At 45.0% G+C, this 19,774-nt stretch overlaps 7 protein-coding genes across 7 annotated transcripts; 4 read left to right on the forward strand and 3 right to left on the reverse strand.

The window, feature by feature from the left end:
- Positions 1-2,381: 2,381 nt before the first annotated feature.
- RhiXN_08985 (uncharacterized protein) lies at positions 2,382-2,705 on the forward strand (the record flags this gene model as incomplete). The annotated part of the gene is made up of 1 exon (XM_043328801.1): positions 2,382-2,705. One exon carries the CDS (start codon positions 2,382-2,384, stop codon positions 2,703-2,705), a length of 324 nt encoding a protein of 107 aa, XP_043180247.1.
- Positions 2,706-4,284: 1,579 nt separating this feature from the next.
- RhiXN_08986 (Retrotransposon-derived protein PEG10) lies at positions 4,285-5,672 on the forward strand (the record flags this gene model as incomplete). Its single annotated transcript, XM_043328802.1, has 3 exons — positions 4,285-4,453; positions 4,510-5,140; positions 5,246-5,672. 3 exons carry the CDS (start codon positions 4,285-4,287, stop codon positions 5,670-5,672), a joined length of 1,227 nt encoding a protein of 408 aa, XP_043180248.1.
- An 870-nt stretch (positions 5,673-6,542) lies between these two features.
- On the forward strand, positions 6,543-8,249 carry RhiXN_08987 (Retrotransposable element Tf2 protein; the record flags this gene model as incomplete). Its single annotated transcript, XM_043328803.1, has 3 exons — positions 6,543-7,088; positions 7,140-7,607; positions 7,662-8,249. 3 exons carry the CDS (start codon positions 6,543-6,545, stop codon positions 8,247-8,249), a joined length of 1,602 nt encoding a protein of 533 aa, XP_043180249.1.
- A 1,615-nt stretch (positions 8,250-9,864) lies between these two features.
- Positions 9,865-11,010, forward strand: RhiXN_08988 (Retrotransposable element Tf2 protein; the record flags this gene model as incomplete). The annotated part of the gene is made up of 1 exon (XM_043328804.1): positions 9,865-11,010. The coding sequence occupies one exon, from the start codon at positions 9,865-9,867 to the stop codon at positions 11,008-11,010; it is 1,146 nt and encodes a 381-aa protein (XP_043180250.1).
- A 542-nt stretch (positions 11,011-11,552) lies between these two features.
- On the reverse strand, positions 11,553-13,168 carry RhiXN_08989 (Retrotransposable element Tf2 protein; the record flags this gene model as incomplete). The annotated part of the gene is made up of 2 exons (XM_043328805.1): positions 11,553-11,615; positions 12,008-13,168. 2 exons carry the CDS (start codon positions 13,166-13,168, stop codon positions 11,553-11,555), a joined length of 1,224 nt encoding a protein of 407 aa, XP_043180251.1.
- A 101-nt stretch (positions 13,169-13,269) lies between these two features.
- RhiXN_08990 (Retrotransposable element Tf2 protein) lies at positions 13,270-16,836 on the reverse strand (the record flags this gene model as incomplete). The annotated part of the gene is made up of 3 exons (XM_043328806.1): positions 13,270-14,304; positions 14,342-14,971; positions 16,624-16,836. 3 exons carry the CDS (start codon positions 16,834-16,836, stop codon positions 13,270-13,272), a joined length of 1,878 nt encoding a protein of 625 aa, XP_043180252.1.
- A 166-nt stretch (positions 16,837-17,002) lies between these two features.
- Positions 17,003-18,160, reverse strand: RhiXN_08991 (Retrotransposon-derived protein PEG10; the record flags this gene model as incomplete). The annotated part of the gene is made up of 1 exon (XM_043328807.1): positions 17,003-18,160. The coding sequence occupies one exon, from the start codon at positions 18,158-18,160 to the stop codon at positions 17,003-17,005; it is 1,158 nt and encodes a 385-aa protein (XP_043180253.1).
- Positions 18,161-19,774: the final 1,614 nt, after the last annotated feature.

A 19,774-nucleotide genomic window follows, 5' to 3' on the forward strand; every position in this document is an offset into this window, starting at 1 on the left:
GAGGTAATTGACCTGGGTGTTACCATGGTTGGTTGGCCTCCTTATATATTACAGAGGTAGTTTAATTACAAATACAATATATCCAATAGCATATCAAATAAGAATCCTACTCTGCAGTTGGCCTTACTCATGCATACATGTCACTGACATGTCATGATGATGTCACATGTGGAGGTGGCTATGCATGCTGAATCAGTGCTGAAGGGGACATGGCTTGGCACTTAGCATATGATATAAGCGCTGAAGTCCCATGATCAAAAAGTAAGTCCATTCATCTTTGTTTAAATTTGAGAAAATGGGAATAAATTCCCTGGTATCAAGTGTGTCTACAACAGGTTGACTTCTGAATACCTGTCTAAGATGGTAGACAAGGTAAACTTGACTTGGGGTTTCTGTTATGAATATGACATTTCTTCCATAATCTGTACTTATTTTATTAATTACACAAGTAATACTATAGTAAATAAAATGAGATAAAGATACAAACGAAGGTTTTCAAGTCCTCTCTTTCCAATTGCAACCTTTACAAAGCCTATAAGCCTCAGGAATACCCTCAATATGCAATACCTTCCGCATATATGCTGTTTTCTCACTCATTTAAGTATATATAAATTCAGCTGAGTAGCTAAACAGTAACTAACAATATTCTCCTTGTTTGTAGTACTTATTAAACAAGATTCTATTTTGTGGCTACACACAGAAACTTTCAGGGTCCCCCCTGTTGCATAGGCAAGTGCTCTGGCGCTTAATCAGTGCTCAAGCACTGATGCACTAAATGCGCCTTTTCTGCATCACCCAGGCATGCCACACTGTCAAACTGCTTGCGCTTAGGTACGCCTGTCTGTACGCCCCAGAACAATGGCTCAAACACTCAAAATGGATAACATCTGGCAGAGTTATGCTCTATTTACTATAAGTACCCAGTGCAGAGGTATCATACCTTTGGGACTGTTTACTCCAAGGATGAAACACTTATCCTTGGGACATCCAAGGACCCACACAGGCAAATACTGCCTTGGGGCAAATATTAGGGACTGTTGTTGCTTACTGTGTACCAAAGTATTGGCTCCCTCAAGTGTTTCAGTTGCCACCTGTACCTCCTGTACCCGCTCTTGATATCAATTGTGTATATACTTGTTTGTGCACCTTCTCAGGGTGTAAAAGGACCCTGTGAAGACGCTTCTAATGCATCCATTTATTCACTCATATATAATGGCATATACACACAAGCCTTTAGCAGCTTATCTGCACATTTGCTTTAGTGATTGACTCACTGTAAGTAGAATAGGAGGCCTGATGAACAAACAGGATTGGCATTCAGTAAGTTCAACACACCAGATCAAAATGCCAAGCCTGTTATTTATATGACTAAAGTAATGCCACAAGAGCAACAAAAGGTATGATGGGTGATATTGCAACCTGTTGTGACCCAACTGTAAGGTTGGCCACACACTAGTGGGTGGGTGCTTGTGGCTGTACTACTACACTGCTCAGTCTACTCAAAGGCTATACTACTGAGAAAAGACTACTTAAGACAGCATGGGAGTATCTAACTATAATGGTGGAGGGCCTAAGGCCAATGAGCTATCCTACTGCTGTAACTAAAAAGTGAGTAAAGGGTTTTAAGAACCCAATGCTACTGCTGACTACTGAACCTGTCTGTGATGAAAGCCAAGGTAAAATCAACTTGGGGTCTCCAAGCAATCTCCCTGTAGTTTACATATACAAGAGAAGGTCTATATTACAAATAGATAATGGTGGGAAAAAGAAGTGTGGAATTGAAAAGAGAACTGTGCTGCAGACTGCACAGAAGTATGTTTGTTATCTAGGTGCTCTTGGCGCAGCATCTTGTCAGGTCTTGGTGTGGCAACTTAGCATGCAAAGTGCAAAGATCATGTGACTTGAAAAGTTAAAGGAACAAGTCTGTAAAAAATAGTAAAAATATTTGAAAATTCCAAGGAGTCCAGTGGTATATTTTGTGAGTGTGTAACACAACCTCTTAGCACTTATGTAATATTAAAATACAGCAAGCAAGTCCCCCAAAGCCACCTTTAACCTATTTTTGTGAGACTCCAGGCCTCATAAAATCAATCAATCAACTACTCAACCAAAACCCAAAAAGCTTGGGAGCACTCAGGAGTGCAATATGGGACTCCCCATATTTGCCAATGCTCCCCAGGCACCACATGGCTGTTAATCAACAACTAATTATCTTTTTTGGAGGTATATAGGAGAGATAACTACTCAAAACAGCACAAATGTCAGATGACTAATGCTTCTCTGGTGTTTGAGGAGCCTTGGAAAATATGGGGAGTCCCATATTGTGCTCCTGAGTGCTCCCAAGCTTTTTGGGTTTTGGTTGAGTAGTGTTGCATTACAACATGTACAACTTTGAGGCAGAAGCTGGAGCCTCCAAAGTTGACTCTGCAAGTGAATACACAGCTGGAGAGAACATCAAAGGTGATTATATAGCCACTCAAACTGGACCTGCTGATAATACAAGTCAAATCAAGGACAAAATTGATGGAACCAAAGTTCCAGTTGAGTGGGAACACATGGCAGGGCTGTACAAGACCATTGAGCCTGGACAACTGGGCCCACACAATGTCTTAGTGGCTGCTCTGCAAGATGGCATTGATATCACTGCAGCAAAACTAATTAATCTACTGATCAATGAGCCTGTGAATGCTTCCTGCCCACTTTAAGATGCCTTTGGGTCCCTCCCTGTCCTTGCACACTCACCTCCCATACATGCAACCACAGATAGCTTTTGGTTGAGATATATCACATTAGTCATGTGACCTACAGTACCCTGAAAAAGTATTGCATGTGTGACCAATTGTACAACATGTGTTGTCTTACTCCCAAGCCAGCACTTGGATCAATTTGAGTAGTAAATAGAAGTGGTTAAGATGTACTATTAGAACCTATATGCCAAGTTTTGTGAGAATTGCTGCAACAGAGACTAAGTTAGGGTCAGTATACCATCAAAGTGGCTGTGCAATACTTTTTTGGGTTCCTGGCTGTGAGAGTGACCCATTGTACCCACCTCAGGAAAGTGTGAATAAAGTCAAAGATAGATCTTGCTAAATAGCTAAAGCTAGCATGTACTCACTGTTTTAGTTTTGGGGCTACTTGTGTATAAATTAATGCCAAGGTAAAATGTATAGCTTCCAGGAGTATATGCACTCTACCTTGGTACAAACTCAAAACTAGATCTACCTACCCTAGTATGGCTTCAAGCTAGCATATATGATAGTTATTTAGTTCATTAGCACTGAGATATAGAACAATCCTGCTCATAGAGAGCTTGGTGGGTCCCAAAGGGGGGTGGACCCCTGTTGTAGACACACTCAATACCAGGGAAATTATTCCCATTTTCTTGATTTTAAACAAAGACAATTGGACAACATCTTCAATCACATGACATTGGCACTTATATCATACACTAAGCGCCAAGCCACGTCCCCATCTGTGCCTACCTCATCATATGTAGCCACCTCCACCTGATGACATCACTATGACACGTCAGTGACACGTATGCATGAGTAAGGCCAACTGCAGAGCAGGGTTCTTATTTGTTATAGTTTTGCATATTGTATATTTGTAAATTAGTTCACCTCTGTAATATATAAGGAGGCCAACCAACCATGGTAACACCCAGGTTGATTACCTCTTGTTGCACTCCTATCATTGTACAAGGCCTTACAGCCAGATCACTAATAGTTAGACGTTGTAGGGTAGATCCCACCACCTTAAGCAGTTCTTACTTGTACCCCATACAGCCACAAGTGCCTGTGCCCTTGACGTCCTTACAGATGTCTAGGACACTAGGTAATTGACCTTAAGTTGGTTGCAAACCGTGCCCACCAGCACACCCCACACTTAGCCAACAACAAGAAGGACTCCTGTACTAGCACAAGGGAAATACCAGAGATCAGGATTGCCTTTTGCTGTCAATAATCAAACCAGCATTGTCCCCTCCTAGTACCAAATTGCTATAAGGCAGACAGTCCCTATTGCCTGCATACCCCTGGTTGCTGCACCTTTTACCAGCGGACCTAGACAGCCAATACACCTGCTTGCAGAGATTGGGTTCTACATCACGCCCACCCTTGGCTGTGATTAGTAACTCCTACTGTTCAACGCTAGGTTGTTTGACGCAAGGTCTTAGCAATTGAGTAATAAAGCGCTCATAAGTCCTGTTATAGGCACCTACTCCAATTCACACCACCACCATTACCTCCTGCACTCCACCTTGATCTTCCTCCCAAGCAGCTGCCCATGCTGGACCCTCATTCCCTACACATCCAATGGCAATCTGCTCCAGGCCACCCTCTCAAGCCCGTTCCCCTGTCAATCAAGGACAGCTGGAACCCTTATTTCCGCCAGCCTCCCCTGAGCTTGGCAAAGTCTCTCTTGAGTGGGTCATCTGCCTCCTTTGGGGACTCCAGTCCCAAGTTAACCGCATTGAGCAGACCCTCTTGGAACAAAACAAAATTAATTGAGAGGTTTGCACCAATGTCAAAAACATCTCCCAGACAGTCAATGTTGTCAAGGATGGGCTTGCCCAACTCCAGCTTGCCTGGGGCCCCCACACCCCAGAAGATCAAAAACCCCCTGCGGTTGAGGAAACTCCCAGGGCCGCGCCCAAAGCCAAGCCTATTGGCAAGGCTCAACCCTTCCTTGGGGCCCCAGCCCCTATCATCTCCACAGGGGCCCCTAGACGCAACCCCCTTACCCTCTTCAACCCCTATCCCTCCTTGTCTTTCCCTTTGGGACCGGCTCCAGCAACCCAAGGACCTCCACCAGCACCCCAAGTCACTCCGGCGCTGCCTCCAGCAGCCCCCTCCACTGTAAAAGTGGACCATCCAGATGCCTTTAAAGGCAAGATTGGCTCAGAGGCCAAGCAATGGCTAACACAAATGTTAGCCTGGGTTTGCCTTAATCAAAGGCAGTTCCCATTGGACATGGAGGTCCTAAGCTTCCTATTGATGAACATGATGGAAGCTGCTGGGGCCTGGGCCCATCCCTACCTGGACCAACTTGGGTCCCATTGCACCATCATCCAGACTGTGGATGATTTTAAAATCAAGTTCCTGGCTGCCTTTGGCAACCCAGATGCAACCAGAGCAGCAGAGTGGAAGATTACTTCCCTCACTCAGACCAGCACATGTGCCAAATACATTACTAAATTCTGCACACTGCAGATGGAACTCAACTAGAACAATGCCACCCTCCACAGCCAATTTGCATGTGGGCTTCACTGGGAGGTCCAAAAACAGATTGCCACAAGGGAGAGGCAACCCTGCACCCTGAGGGAGCTGCAAGACACAGCCCTCATCATCAACAACGCCCTCCGCAAGGAGAGAGCCAGCCACCCGCAACAGGGTATTAAGTCTGGTAAATCTTCTTCCACCCCCAACCGGGGGGCAAGTACTGGCCAACAGGCCACAAAAACCAGTCCCCTCTCCTCCAATCCCAACTACGTCTTGGAGGAAGAACGCAACTGCTGCTGCGCACAAGGCCCCTGTGTGAAATGCAGAAAGCCAGGACACAAGTTTGCCAAGTGTAGAACCAGCTGGAAGGCAACCCCAAAGGAGGATAAAGGGAAGCCAAAGGAAACCACCAAGATTGGCAAAGACTCCAAGTACCAATTGGGAAAAGAGTAAGGGTACCTGCTGCCGCGCGCAAGGGCTGCACAGACTCTGGTTTATTAGAAATCTGTAATATATCATCTAGTAGAAATGCACCACTCTTCACAGTTTTTATTAAACCAGACAAAGCAGAAAAAATAGAAGTCCTGATTGACTCAGGCGCTACCTCATCATTCATGCACCCCTGTACTGCGGAATCACTCTGCCTCCCACTCATAGACCTCCCTGTACCCTGCACTGTTACTAGGCTTGATGGGTTGAGCCCCCAGGCTGGAAAAATCTGGAAGAAGGCAGTCCTGACCTTCTGTTACACCCTCTTAACATATACCATTGGGTTTGCTTAATTTTTCTGATATTTTTACTATTTTTTACGGACTTGTTATCTTATACTTTTCGATCACGTGATCTCGGCGCTTATTATGCCAAGATGCCGCGCCGAGATGCCGTGCCAAGGGCGCTTAGAAGAAATCCACACTTCTGTGCAGGCCGCAGCACACTTCTTATTTTATATGTATACTTCCTTTCTCACGCGCACAGACCATGTAGATAGCGCCTTTATGATATATACACCAGGGAAATTGCTTGGAGACCCCAAGTTGATTTTACCTTGTCTCTTACTCATTAGAGGAGGATATCAGAAGCCAGCTAAGTAGCCGGCCTTAGTAGTTCAGTAGCTAACTCCCCACTTCACTCACCACACCTCCCAGGCCTAAGGCCCCATTGTTGACAGTAGTTAGTAGTAGGATGCCCTAAGCATTGTTAGTATAGCCTTCAGATTAGATTACCTACACGGTGTCTGTAGTAGTACAGCCGTAAGCACCCATCCTATTAGCAAGTACCCACCTTACAATAGTGTACAACACCTTCTCCCTTGATGGCAAACATATGACCAAGACCTTTCTTATATGCAACACAGGGTCTCACGCTGCTATCTTGGGATTGAAATGGTTGGATTCTCATAACCTGGAAATTGATTGGAATATGCGCGCCTTAACCTTCCCTCACACCCCACCGGAACATGTGGCTATTGCCAAGGAAGAGGAAGCAGACACAAACCCTCTTGAAGGAGTACACTCCAAATACCACAAATATGCCAAGGTATTTGGAGAAGAAGAATTCAATAAGCTCCCTCAGCACTGGCACTATGATATTGGCATTGAACTCACAGAAGAAGGACCCCTCAATTCACCCCTCTACAGCATGACAGATGCCAAGTCCGCCACACTCAAGGACTGGCTCAGGGATGAATTGAAGGCTGGGAAGATCCAACCCAGTAAATCCTCTATCAGCTCTCTGGTAATGTTTGTACCAAAAAAGGATGGTTCCCGCTGCTTGGTCATTGACTATTGTTGCCTCAACAACTGGACAAAGAAGAACATTTACCCGCTACCCTGTCCAGATGACCTCATGGCCCAACTCCGTGGAGCCAAGGTTTTTACTGAGTTAGACCTACAATGGGGTTACAATAATGTCTGAGTTAAGGAAGGTGACAAATGGAAAACTGCCTTCTGCACCAAGTATGGCCTGTACAAATCCCTAGTCATGACATTTGGCCTGACCAACACTCCCACTGCATTCCAACACTTCATGAACAAGTTGTTTAAGGACCTCCTGGATGTATGCATCATCATTTACCTTGATGACATCCTAATCTACTCAAAGGATGACGCAACCCACACCCAGTATGTTCATGAAGTCCTACAACAACTAATGGAGAACCAGCTATTCTGCAAGGCCTCTAAATGTACATTCCATTTGACATCCATGGAAAACCTTGGCATCATTGTCTCAGATAAAGGTTTCAATCTGGATAAACTCAAAATCCAGGCAGTGCAAGAATGGCTGGTACCCACCAAAGTCAAAGAGGTCCAGTCCTTCCTGGGATTGGCCAATTTCCTACAATGCTTTGTTGCCAACTTCAGCCACATGGCACAACCCCTGCACAATCTGGTGAAAAAGGATACACCTTGAAAATGGGGAACTAAGGAACAAGAAGCCTTTCAGGGACTAAAGGCTGCCATCACTAACGCCCTGGTACTTTGCCACGCCAACCCATCCAAACCTTATTTCCTTGAGACAGATGCATCCAGTGCTGTGCTAGGGTCTATACTTAGCCAACGTCAAGAGGATGGCTGGTTACACCCATTAGGATTCCTATTGGAGTCATTCAAAGGAGCAGAGCAGAATTACAATACACATGACAAAGAATTGCTTGCAATAATCCACTCCTTTGAGTATTGGCACATTTTCTTGGAAGGAATGGCTCATCCAATCACGGTTTTTACATATCATTGGAATTTGGAATACTGGAAGGAATCTAGAACCTTCAATTGCTGTCATGCACAATGGCACCTCTTGCTAGCAGGCTACAACTTCCAGATTGTATATTGCCCCAGCAAGCAATCCAGTAAACCAGATGCTCTCTCCTGCTGGTCCAACCATGCCAACATTCCCCCTGCCAATCAAACCATGCTGCCAGACCCTGTCTTTGCTAATATTGCTCTAGTATTGCCAGAAAAGGAACTACAGTGCCAGATTGAATCATCCCTTGACCAGGATGAATCTGTTATGGATATGACATTTCTTCTTTAATCTGTACTTATTTTATTAATTACACTAGTAATCTTACTGTAAATAAATGAGATAAAGATGCGAACTAAGGTTTTCAAGGTCCCTCTATCCAATAGTGACCTTTACAAAACCTACAAAGCTCAGGAATACCCTTAATATGCAATGCCTTTTGCATATATGCTGTTTTCTCACTCATTTAAATATATATAAATTCAGCTGAGTAGATAAACAGTAACAAGTAATATTTCTCTTGTTTGTAGCATTTATTATTCAAGATTCTATCTTGTGGCTACACACAGAAATATTCAGGGTCCCCCCTGTCGCATAGGCAAGTGCTCCGGCGCTTAATCAGCCCTTAAGCGCCGACGCACTAAATGCGCCTTTTCTCCATCACCCGGGCATCTCACACTGCCAAATCGCTTGCGCTTAGGTGCGCATGTTTGTGCGCTCCAGAACGCTGGGTCAAACTCCCAAAACGGACAACATTTGGCTGAGTTATGCCCCATTTACTGTAAGTACCCAATGCAGAGGTATCCTACCTTTGGGACTGTTTACTCCAAGGATGAAACACTTAGCCTTGGGACATCTAAGGACCCACACAGGTAAATACTGCCTTGGGGCAAACATTGCCTTGGGGCAAATATTAGGATCTGTTGTTTGTTTACTATGTACCAAAGTATTGGCTCCCTCAAGTGTTTCAGTTGCCACATATACCTCCTGTACCCCCTCTTGGTATCAATCATGTATATACTTGTTTGCGCGCCTTCTCAGGGTATAAAAGGACCCTGTGAAGACGCTTCTAATGCATCCATTTATCCACTCTTATATATTGACATATACACACAAGCCTTTAACAGCTTATCTGCGCATTTACTTTAGTGATTGACTCACTGTAAATAGCATAGGAGGTTATTCGGCGCACTAAGACCATAGGCCAGTCCCAACAGACACAGGGTAACCTATTAGTGTACTTACTGCGACCCTGTGCCCCTTGACTGTCACAGTTGTTGAGTTCAACATTGAGTATAGTGCAACGATACTGTAAGGATTGTTGTGATTGAGTGATAGTGTTTCAATCCACCATACCCCCTATATTGTAGATAGCTTTATCTACAATATCTCATAAATCCTAGATATATTTTAGGTAAACCCCATAAGTCTTAAGTCTTACTTAAGCATATATAAGTCCTATACTTATTAGGCAAATCCTATAAACCCTGTACATTAGTCAGGTAACCCTCTTACTTAAGGTACTATCCTAGAGACCTTAAGTATACATACCCTTAGTCACTTAGGCTTAAGTAACATTAGTCTAAGGTACTATACATAACCAACCACCTGCACTTCATAGTTGCTAGACTATTTGTTAGGAGTTGTTATTCCTGATAACCTAGCCTATATTGTGCATATATTCTGTGCATATATTCTGATTCTTAATACTAGTTCTTAGCTATTCTCATATACATTTTGTATATAGTAATTCTTTCTTACTCCTGTATTTACACGACTCTTAACAGAATCTCTGGTAGAAATCCTTCAGTTCCTACAGAATGAATCCAAGGCCCCACCTTCCATCAAATGCGCATTTAAGGATTATGAAATGGTGGCAGGACTACTGTTTTACCAAGGACGCATTATGGTCCCTGACATAGGAACCCTTAGAATGGACTTACTACAAATCTTCCATGACAGCCCCCTGGCAGGTCACCCTGGTAGACAACAGACATTGGAGTTGATATCCTGCAATTACTATTGGCCTGGCATCTGCGCCAATACTTACTGGCACATTGACTCCTGCAAAATCTGTCAACGCATCCAAAAGCCCAAGTATGCAAGCATTCCCCCACAGCCATTGGAAACCCCCACGCGTCCATGGCAGCACATCTTGTATGACATGATTGTAGATCTCCCCAGAGACAGTAACCATGACTCAATACTGGTCATTGTGGATAGTTTCACCAAATATGTCATCCTGGTGGAATGCTCTAAAAAACTCAAGGTGCCCAAACTGGCGGACCTGTTCCTGCGTCACATGTGGAAAAAGTATGGTATGCTGGAAAAAGCAGTCTCAGACCAAGGACAAGTATTCAATAACAAGTTCCTCAAAGCCCTGTACCAACGCCTAGGGATAGACCCCCACTACTCTTCCATGTACCACCCCCAGAGCAATGGTCAGACAGAACATGTCAACCCCTTGGTAGAACACTTCCTAAGGGCATATTCAGGCATCAACCAGAAGGACTGGGTAAAATGGCTCCCCATGGCCAAGTTTGCATGCAACAACACGGTCCATAGTGCAACTGGGAAAAGTCCCTTCAAAGCACTCCACAGGTGGGAACCAACCCTGACACCAAGTAATGTCCCCACAGATGTGCCAGAAGCAGATGGTCTTGCAGCCCAAATGGAAGCACAATGGAAGGAGATTGAGTTGGCACTCCAGCAATCCAAGTCACAAATGATAGCCGGGGAAGGAGGGAATCCACTAGAGTTTGAAATAGGGGAAGAAGCATGGCTGGATGCCAAGAACCTAAAGCTTAAGACCCTCAGCCCCAAACTCACAGAACAAAGGATAGGCCCCTTCAGAATCATTGAGAAGATCTCTGACTGCACCTACCAGCTAGAATTACCACTGTCCATGAGGGTTCACAATGTTTTCTATGTTGGATTGCTATCTAAAGTCAAAAGGGATGATAAAAGGGCATTTGAAAACAGGCCACTGCCAATTACCATGGACGGAGAGGAGGAGTATGAAGTTGAAGGAATCTGTTGTACACCACTGTAAGGTGGGTACTTGCTAATGGAACAGGCGCTTAAGGCTGTACAACTAGTACACTGCTTATGTAACCAACTATCTAAGGCTATACTAACGTTGCTTAAGGCAACCTACTACTATCAACTGTTGGTGCAAAGGGGCCTAAGGCCTGGGAGGTGTGATGAGTAAGAGGGGTGGTGAGCATCTGGGAACTACTGGGGCCAGCTACTTAGCTGGCTAACTAATCCTCCTCAATGAGTATGAGACAAGGTAAAATTGACTTGGTGTTTCCAAGTGATTTCCCTGCTGTATATATAGATAAAGGGGCGCTATCTAGATGGTCTGTGCGCGTGAGAAAGGAAGTACATAATGGAAATAAGAAGTGTGCTGCAGGCTGTGCAGAAGCATGGATTTCTCCTAAGCGCCCTTGCCACAGCATCTTGGCATAATAAGCGCCAAGATCATGTGATTAGAAAACATGAGATATTGAGTTTGTAAAAAATAGTAAAAATAACAGAAAAATCGTCCAAATCCAGTGGTGAAAATAAGGAGGTTGTAACATTGCCCCCCCCTTAAAGGCTCTTGGCGGCTGTCATGACCCATGCCTTTGCTGGCATGTCTCCTGACCAAGCCACCTACTAATAGGATATTCCACAGTCTTTAGAAGGCCGCATATACTCACATATATGCAGTCAGAACTGTCATTACTCTAAGCGCTCATGACTTAGAGACTGACAGTCCACCAGGGTCACATGACCTCCCCCCCTCCAGTCCTTTATCAAATACTATACTAAACTACTATGGATTTGAGGTGGGGGGGGGGATGACATAATCTCTTCTATAATAATATATGTTCAGACCTTGCCTGCGGGCTCCCTTAACATTGGCCCGTGGCTAGGGGGGCAGGGGGAGTGCAACGTCCCCCAGCAATATATATTATTCATATATCACTGTGCATCACATACACTATATATATCTTTGACAGTGGATATATATGGTAATAACCCCTCCAGATATGGGTTATGACAGCGGCGTCACAAGCCTTTTTGAGTCTAGCCTGATTGAAACACTTTATCTTGTCTTGGCTGTGTTCCAACAGTTCTTCCAGTTCCCAGGAGTTGTCTTCAGGGCCATATTCTTTCCATTTTATCAGGTAAAACCATTTCCCTTGTTGTTGCTTAGAATCAATGATTTGTTCAACCTTGTATTCTTCTTCCCCTTCTATTGTTTCAGGAGGGGGTTGTTCTGGGAAGGGCTGACTTGGTGACTTGTGACTCTTGGATAGCAATCCTACATAGAAAATGTTGTGAATTTTCAGGGATTTGGGAAGTTTCAAGTGGTAGGCATGGCTGGAAATTTCCTCTGTGACTTCAAAGGGGCCTAGGCATTTGGGGTCTAGCTTGTTGGAGTTGGTCCTGAGCTCTATGTTTTTTCTGTCCAACCAAACTTTTTTGCCAATTGAGTACTCCAGTAATGTTCCTTTTTCCCTGACCATTCTCTCTTTTGTCAATCTCAAGGATGATTCTGCTTCCTTCCATTCTTGAGCCAAGGTGTTGGCCACGTGGTTGGCTTCTGGGACATTTGCCGGAACATTGGACAGGTTCATGACAGGGTTTCTTCCATAAACTAACTCAAAAGGGGTTTTTCTGGTGGCGGCGTGTCTAGCATTGTTGTAGGCATATTCTGCTAATGGCAACCAGGTGGCCCAGTCTGAGTGGTCTGCCGCAACATAAGACCTGAGGTAGAACTCAATGAATTGGTTCACCCTTTCTGTTTGTCTGTCCCATTCTGGGTGGTAGGCCAATGAGAAGGCTAGTTTGACCCCAAGGCATTGGTAGAGTGCCCTTAGGAACTTTCCTGTGAAGGTTGTTCTGCGGTCAGAGACTGTTTTGACCAGTAACCCGTGGAGTTTCCAAACATGACTGATAAACAGATCTGCCAGTCCTTTGGCTGTAACCTTTTTTGAGGTGGGGATGAAGTGACCAAATTTGGAAAAAGAGTCTATAACCACTAAGATGGTGTTGTGACCCTGAGACTTGGGGAACCCTGTGATGAAGTCATAGGAGATTGTGTGGAATGGGAAAGGGGGAACTTCTAAGGGTTTTAGGGTGATGACGGGTGCGTGGGGACAGCAATTAGCTTGACAAGTGGGGCAGCATTCTACCCATTCCTTGGCCAAGGATTTCATGCCTGGCCACCAGTAGTTCCAACTGAGAAGTTCTAGAGTCCTTTGTTGTCCTGGGTGGCCTGCCAGGGGGGAGTCGTGGAATTCTCTTAGGAGTCTCTCTTTCAGGGGTTTGTTTCAGGAACTACCAGCTTTCCTTGGTACCAGAGTAGGTCTTCTTCCCAGTTGTAGTCTTGGTATGCCTTCCAAATAGAGGGGGGCGCGTTATCCACATCTTCTGTCAAAAACTGGACAATTGGCTTAAGGGAAGGGTCCTCCCTTAACTTGTGACAAATTTCCATGACAATTTTGACTTCCTCTTCCATTGTATTGGCAAAGACTTCCAATGGCAGCATAATTTCTGGTTCTTGGGGTTTGTCCTTGTAATCTGATCTCCTGGACAAGGCATTGGGTTTCCCTGACTGCTTCCCTGGGCAATAATGAATTTCAAAGTTGAAATTGCTCAGGAAAACACGCCATCTTGCATGCCTCCTGTTGAAGGTTCTTGCCTGCATCCAATATTCCAGGTTCCTGTGATCTGTAAAGACCTGGATTGGTTTATCAGTTGCTTCTAAGAAGATGTGCCATTCCTCCAATGCCTTGATGATGGCTAACAGTTCCTTATTGTGTGTATTGTAGTTAGCTTCAGCACCAGAGAAGGATTTTGACATATAGGCAACCAGGTGTAGGCAATTATCTTCTCCCCATTGACTCAGGATTGCTCCCATGGCTACCCCTAGTGCGTCTGTCTCTAGGTAGTAGGGGAGGTCCGGATTAGAGTGGATGAGGACTGGGGATTTGGTAACAAGGGTTGTTAGTTCCTGGAAGGCGTCCTCTTCTGGCTTACTCCATGACCAGGGAGTTTCCTTTTTTGTGAGGTTGTGGAGTGGGCAAGCCATGGAACTAAAGTTAGGTATAAACTGTCTGAGGTAGTTAACAAATCCTAGGAAGGCCTGGACCTGTTTGACTGTTTTGGGCTGGGGCCACAAGGTGACTGCTTCAATCTGCTTTTGATCCATGGAAAAGCCAGCAGGCAAAATAACAATTCCTAAGTAATCAACCGTAGTGACATGGAAGTGGCATTTGGACAACTTGCAGAACAATTGGTTCTTCATCAACCAAGATAGGACTTCCCTGACATGGGTGGTCCTTAGGGTCTTCTGAGAATATCAATATATTGTCCAAGTAGATGACAACAGTAATGTTGATGAGGTCGCAGAATAGATCATTCATAAAGTGTTGAAAGGCTGCTGGTGTGTTTGTTAGGCCAAAGGGCATTACCAGGTATTCAAATAGTCCATATTTAGTCCTGAATGCTGTCTTCCATTTGTCTCCTTCCTTGATTCTGACGTTGTTGTATCCCCAGCATAGATCCAGTTTGGTAAACAATTTTGTGCGCCTCAGCTTGGCCATGAGATCATCTTGTCTAGGAAGTGGGTAAACATTTTTGTGCGTGACATCATTGAGCTTCCTATAGTTGACTACCAATTGCAGAGATCCATCCGCCTTTTTGACAAACATAACCAGGGTGCCTGCAGAAGAAGTACTAGGGCGGATCTTGCCTGTTGCTAATTCTTTGTCAATATGCTGTTTGAGTGCCTTAGATTCCGCATCAGTCATGCCATAAATTGGACCAGGAGAGAGTTTGGCATCTGGGACTAGGTCAATTGCAATATCATATTCTTGGTGTGGTGGAAGTACTTTAAACTCCTCTTCCCCAAATACTTTAGCAAATTTGTGGTACTGAGTGGGTAGATCTGCTAGGGGGTTTGGGTCAGCTTCTTCTTCCAAGGCAATCTGGATTTGTTTGGGGAAGGTGATGGTACACTGAGCAGCAAAAGTATTGCAGGTCAGGAGAGGTCAAAAGTTTACTTCCATTGCTGAGCAGCCAATCAGTGAATCCCATCTAAATTATACTGACACATGTGGCCATTGTAACACTATGCTGTAGCACAATATCTTACAAATCCATCAAGAACTGAGCTCACAGCCCCACTTTTGCTGTAATGCAACCTGCAAAACTTTTGCTGATTGTGTTGAGCATCTTACAAATCTGCACATAACTGATTATGCAGTTCAGTACAAGTTCTGGTTTTTTGCATGCACATTCCCAGTTATATGGGCCATTGCTGGACAGAGTATCAGCTTGTTCCACCCATTAGGGACTGTGTAACAGAACTGTCTTCTCAGGGCCAGTAAAAGAAACTCCAAATTGCAGTTGCATTGCACTCAAGGCACTGTGTGGGCTGGAAATGCTTTGGGGTATCTCAGGTGACTGCTGGTACCCAGTGAAACAGTTTCCATGACCTTCCCATACCTGGGACTGGCAATATAAGAGATTGCAGTGGGTTGGGCTGTATGAGCTGAAAATTGAAATGCCACTCATTAGCTGGAATCCAAGCCTGATGACATAGAACTTCTAGCAGTAGCAGACACAGGTCAGGGGTATGCTGAGATCAGTTATCTAGGGCAGCAGTGATGTGTACACAAAGATAGGATGCAGTATACACAGAAATTGCAGCCAATGGGTGGGGTCTCAAATTGAACATGTTCTAACTCTGTGATTGTCAATCAGGGAACAGCCAGTTTTCCATCATAAGGTCTGCCTTAGAGGAACCTTCTACTGTATGAGTTTCAACCTTTTTCAATTGACAATCACAGAGTTAGAACATGTTCAATTTGAGACCCCACCCATTGGCTGCAATTTCTGTGTATACTGCATCCTATCTTTGTGTACACATCACTGCTGCCCTAGATAACTGATCTCAGCATACCCCTGACCTGTGTCTGCTACTGCTAGAAGTTCTATGTCATCAGGCTTGGATTCCAGCTAATGAGTGGCATTTCAATTTTCAGCTCATACAGCCCAACCCACTGCAATCTCTTATATTGCCAGTCCCAGGTATGGGAAGGTCATGGAAACTGTTTCACTGGGTACCAGCAGTCACCTGAGATACCCCAAAGCATTTCCAGCCCACACAGTGCCTTGAGTGCAATGCAACTGCAATTTGGAGTTTCTTTTACTGGCCCTGAGAAGACAGTTCTGTTACACAGTCCCTAATGGGTGGAACAAGCTGATACTCTGTCCAGCAATGGCCCATATAACTGGGAATGTGCATGCAAAAAACCAGAACTTGTACTGAACTGCATAATCAGTTATGTGCAGATTTGTAAGATGCTCAACACAATCAGCAAAAGTTTTGCAGGTTGCATTACAGCAAAAGTGGGGCTGTGAGCTCAGTTCTTGATGGATTTGTAAGATATTGTGCTACAGCATAGTGTTACAATGGCCACATGTGTCAGTATAATTTAGATGGGATTCACTGATTGGCTGCTCAGCAATGGAAGTAAACTTTTGACCTCTCCTGACCTGCAATACTTTTGCTGCTCAGTGTACCTAGAGACCAGTCTATGAGGGGGGATTTTTGTGTAAGCCATGTCATACCAAGTATGGTCATGGTACTTCCAATGGGGCAGACTAAAAAGGGGATAGTGTGTGGATGGCTGTTGGCCAAGACCGTGAGTTGAACCTGGTGCCAAATGCAACCAGTCTGGGAGATAGTACCATCTAACATTCTCACTACTTGTGGGTTTTTGAGTAGGGTTTTTGGAATTTTGTATTTTTCTACTATTGTTGGAGATATGAAGTTGGACGTTGCTCTGGAGTCTATCAGGGTTTTAATGGGGTCCATTGGGAAGTCTTGCGCTAGTAGATCTATGTGTAGAAGGGGGCGTTTATTTGAATCAAGGGCAATAGATACAAATTCAGATACAGTAGATTCTATGGGCGCTTTTTTATCAACCAAGGGTTTGACAGCAATCCTTGGTTTTAGTCTTTTCCCAACTCTGATTCTTTGGCTACTTTGGCCACTTCCTTGATTGTGGCTTTCCAACTGTTGGGGCACTGCTTGATCCCTTGTCCCTTCTGACTGCATTTGACACAGAGGCCAGCAGCGCGGCAACAATCCCTCTCCTCTGGGGTGATGTAGTTGGGGTCTTCCAATAGGCAGACCCTGGTAGTGGTGGTGGTGGTAGAGGTGGTGGTTGTGGTGACCAGGGCTTGCCTGCCTTTTTGGGCCAATTCTCCTTGTTTTTGCAGCAAGTGTTGTCTATTTTGATTGAAGCCGCAAAAATTGCTTTGAGTTTGTCAGGAATGTTATCCTTTGTTGATAACAGTTCCTTAACCTTCCAGTGGAGGCCTTGCATGAACTGCGCAATGTAGGCCTCCTTGTTCCAGTCAAGCTCTGCCATGAGGTTGCAGAACTCTGTTACGTACTTGGAGGTGGTGGTGGTTTGGGAGAGTGCTGCTATTTTCCTAGCAGGGGCCCATTTGGCGTTGGGGTTGGCAAACGCTTCCTTGAATTTGGCTGTTAAGGCCAGGATGGTGGTTGGAGGGTTCCCCTTGCCCTTAATGATGGTCCCAATAATAGGGAGAGCCCAGTTGGTGGCTTTGTCAGTCATGTGGTAGAGGATCCACACAACCATTTGCTCTTCCTTGTTGAATTGGTTGCAGTGGAGGGCAACCCAAAGGAGCATCCTATCAAGCCACTGAGTGGCTTTGCATCCCCTTGTATCCCCCTTGTAGGGGTCAGGGAGTTCCATTTTGGGCCGCTTTACCAAGGACCCTGAGTCAAATGGGGTGAGGGAGCCAAGGTGCCTCCTAGGCGTTCCTTGAGGCTCCTTTTTGGGTTCCCTTCTGGGTTCCTTGTCCTCTGAATTGTATCCTGTACCCCTTCCTGGCCTGAATGGGGCCTTGAGTCCAGGCCTAACCGTGCCTGGAGTGTGGGTTTCTCCGCCTGTGTGAGTGGGGGGGGTAACAGGCCCAGTTGATGGGCCAGGCTGGGCTTGGGTTCCTTGGTCCTTGTCACCAAGTAGGTCAGCAGTCTCCTTGCATATGGCCTTGAGCTCAATGAGCTGTTGGCCTTGCAATCTAATTTGGTCCTGTAGGGACCTGACTGTGGCTGTGAGGGCTGTGATAGCCTTGAGGAGAGCGGTAATGGACGGCTCTGGTTCCATCCTTGGCAAGTCTTGCAGAGTGGGAGATGAGCTGCAAGAGGCTGGTTGGGAGTGGGCTGGAATGGAACATCAAGAGGAGCAGCTAGAGGGACAGGAGTAAGGGTGTGGGACGCCAGAGCATGTGGATGGAATGGTTGGAAACGGCGTGGGGGTAGGTGCCTGATGCAGGACTTATGAGTGGTTTTTTTTGCAGTGTATATACGCTAAACCCTTGCGTCAAATACCTAGCGTTGGACAATCCCTACAACAAATCAACAGATCTGGCAATTGTGATATGAGCAGGTTTTTTGCAAGCGGGTACTTCAGCTGACTAGGGTTGCTAACTGCAGAGTTCTGGCAAAACTTGTGGTATGTGGACAATAGGACTTGTTAGCCTTATAGCAATTTGGTACTACATGGGGGTGGGGGACTTTTGATTATTATGTCCCACAAGGTAGCCCCAATCACGGTTTTTTCCCTTGTGCTAGTACTAGGAGTCTTCTTGTTTGTCAATCAAGCCTACAAGAAGTCAATTTTACAATGTTGTACACCACTGTAAGGTGGGTACTTGCTAATGGAACAGGCGCTTAAGGCCGTACAACTAGTACACTGCTTACATAACCAACTATCTAAGGCTATACTAATGTTGCTTAAGGCAACCTACTACTATCAACTGTTGGTGCAAAGGGGCCTAAGGCCTGGGAGGTGTGATGAGTAAGAGGGGTGGTGAGCATCTGGGAACTACTGGGGCCAGCTACTTAGCTGGCTAACTAATCCTCCTCAATGAGTATGAGACAAGGTAAAATTGACTTGGTGTTTCCAAGTGATTTCCCTGCTGTATATAGATAAAGGGGCGCTATCTACATGGTCTGTGCACGTGAGAAAGGAAGTACATAATGGAAATAAGAAGCGTGCTGCAGGCTGCGCAGAAGTGTGGATTTCTCCTAAGCGCCCTTGGCACGGCATCTTGGCACGGCATCTTGGCATAATAAGCGCCAAGATCACATGATTAGAAAACATGAGATATTGAGTTTGTAAAAAATAGTAAAAATAACAGAAAAATCGTCCAAATCCAGTGGTAAAAATAAGGAGGTTGTAACAGAATCACAGACATGGAGAAAAGAGATGGGAAGTGGTTTTTTAGGGTCAAATGGAAAGGCTATGGGTCAGAGGAAAATACCTGGGAACCAAGGGAAAACCTCAGAAATGCCAAAAAATCCTAAAAGAAATTCAAAAAAGAAATGAAGGAAAAGGCCCTTGGCACTGCCAAGGCCCTTAAAGGGGGGGCAGTGTTGTAGACACACTCAATACCAGGGAAATTATTCCCATTTTCTTGATTTTAAACAAAGACAATTGGACAACATCTTCAATCACATGACATTGGCGCTTATATCATACACTAAGCGCCAAGCCATGTCCCCATCTGTGCTTACCTCATCATACGTAGCCACCTCCACCTGATGACATCACATGACATGTCAGTGACACGTATGCATGAGTAAGGCCAACTGCAGAGCAGGGTTCTTATTGTTATAGTTTTGCATATTGTATATTTGTAAATTAGTTCACCTCTGTAATATATAAGGAGGCCAACCAACCATGGTAACACCCAGGTTGATTACCTCTTGTTGCACT

This window comes from Rhizoctonia solani, chromosome 5 (genome assembly GCF_016906535.1).
Source record: "Rhizoctonia solani chromosome 5, complete sequence".
NCBI classification, from domain to species: domain Eukaryota; kingdom Fungi; phylum Basidiomycota; class Agaricomycetes; order Cantharellales; family Ceratobasidiaceae; genus Rhizoctonia; species Rhizoctonia solani.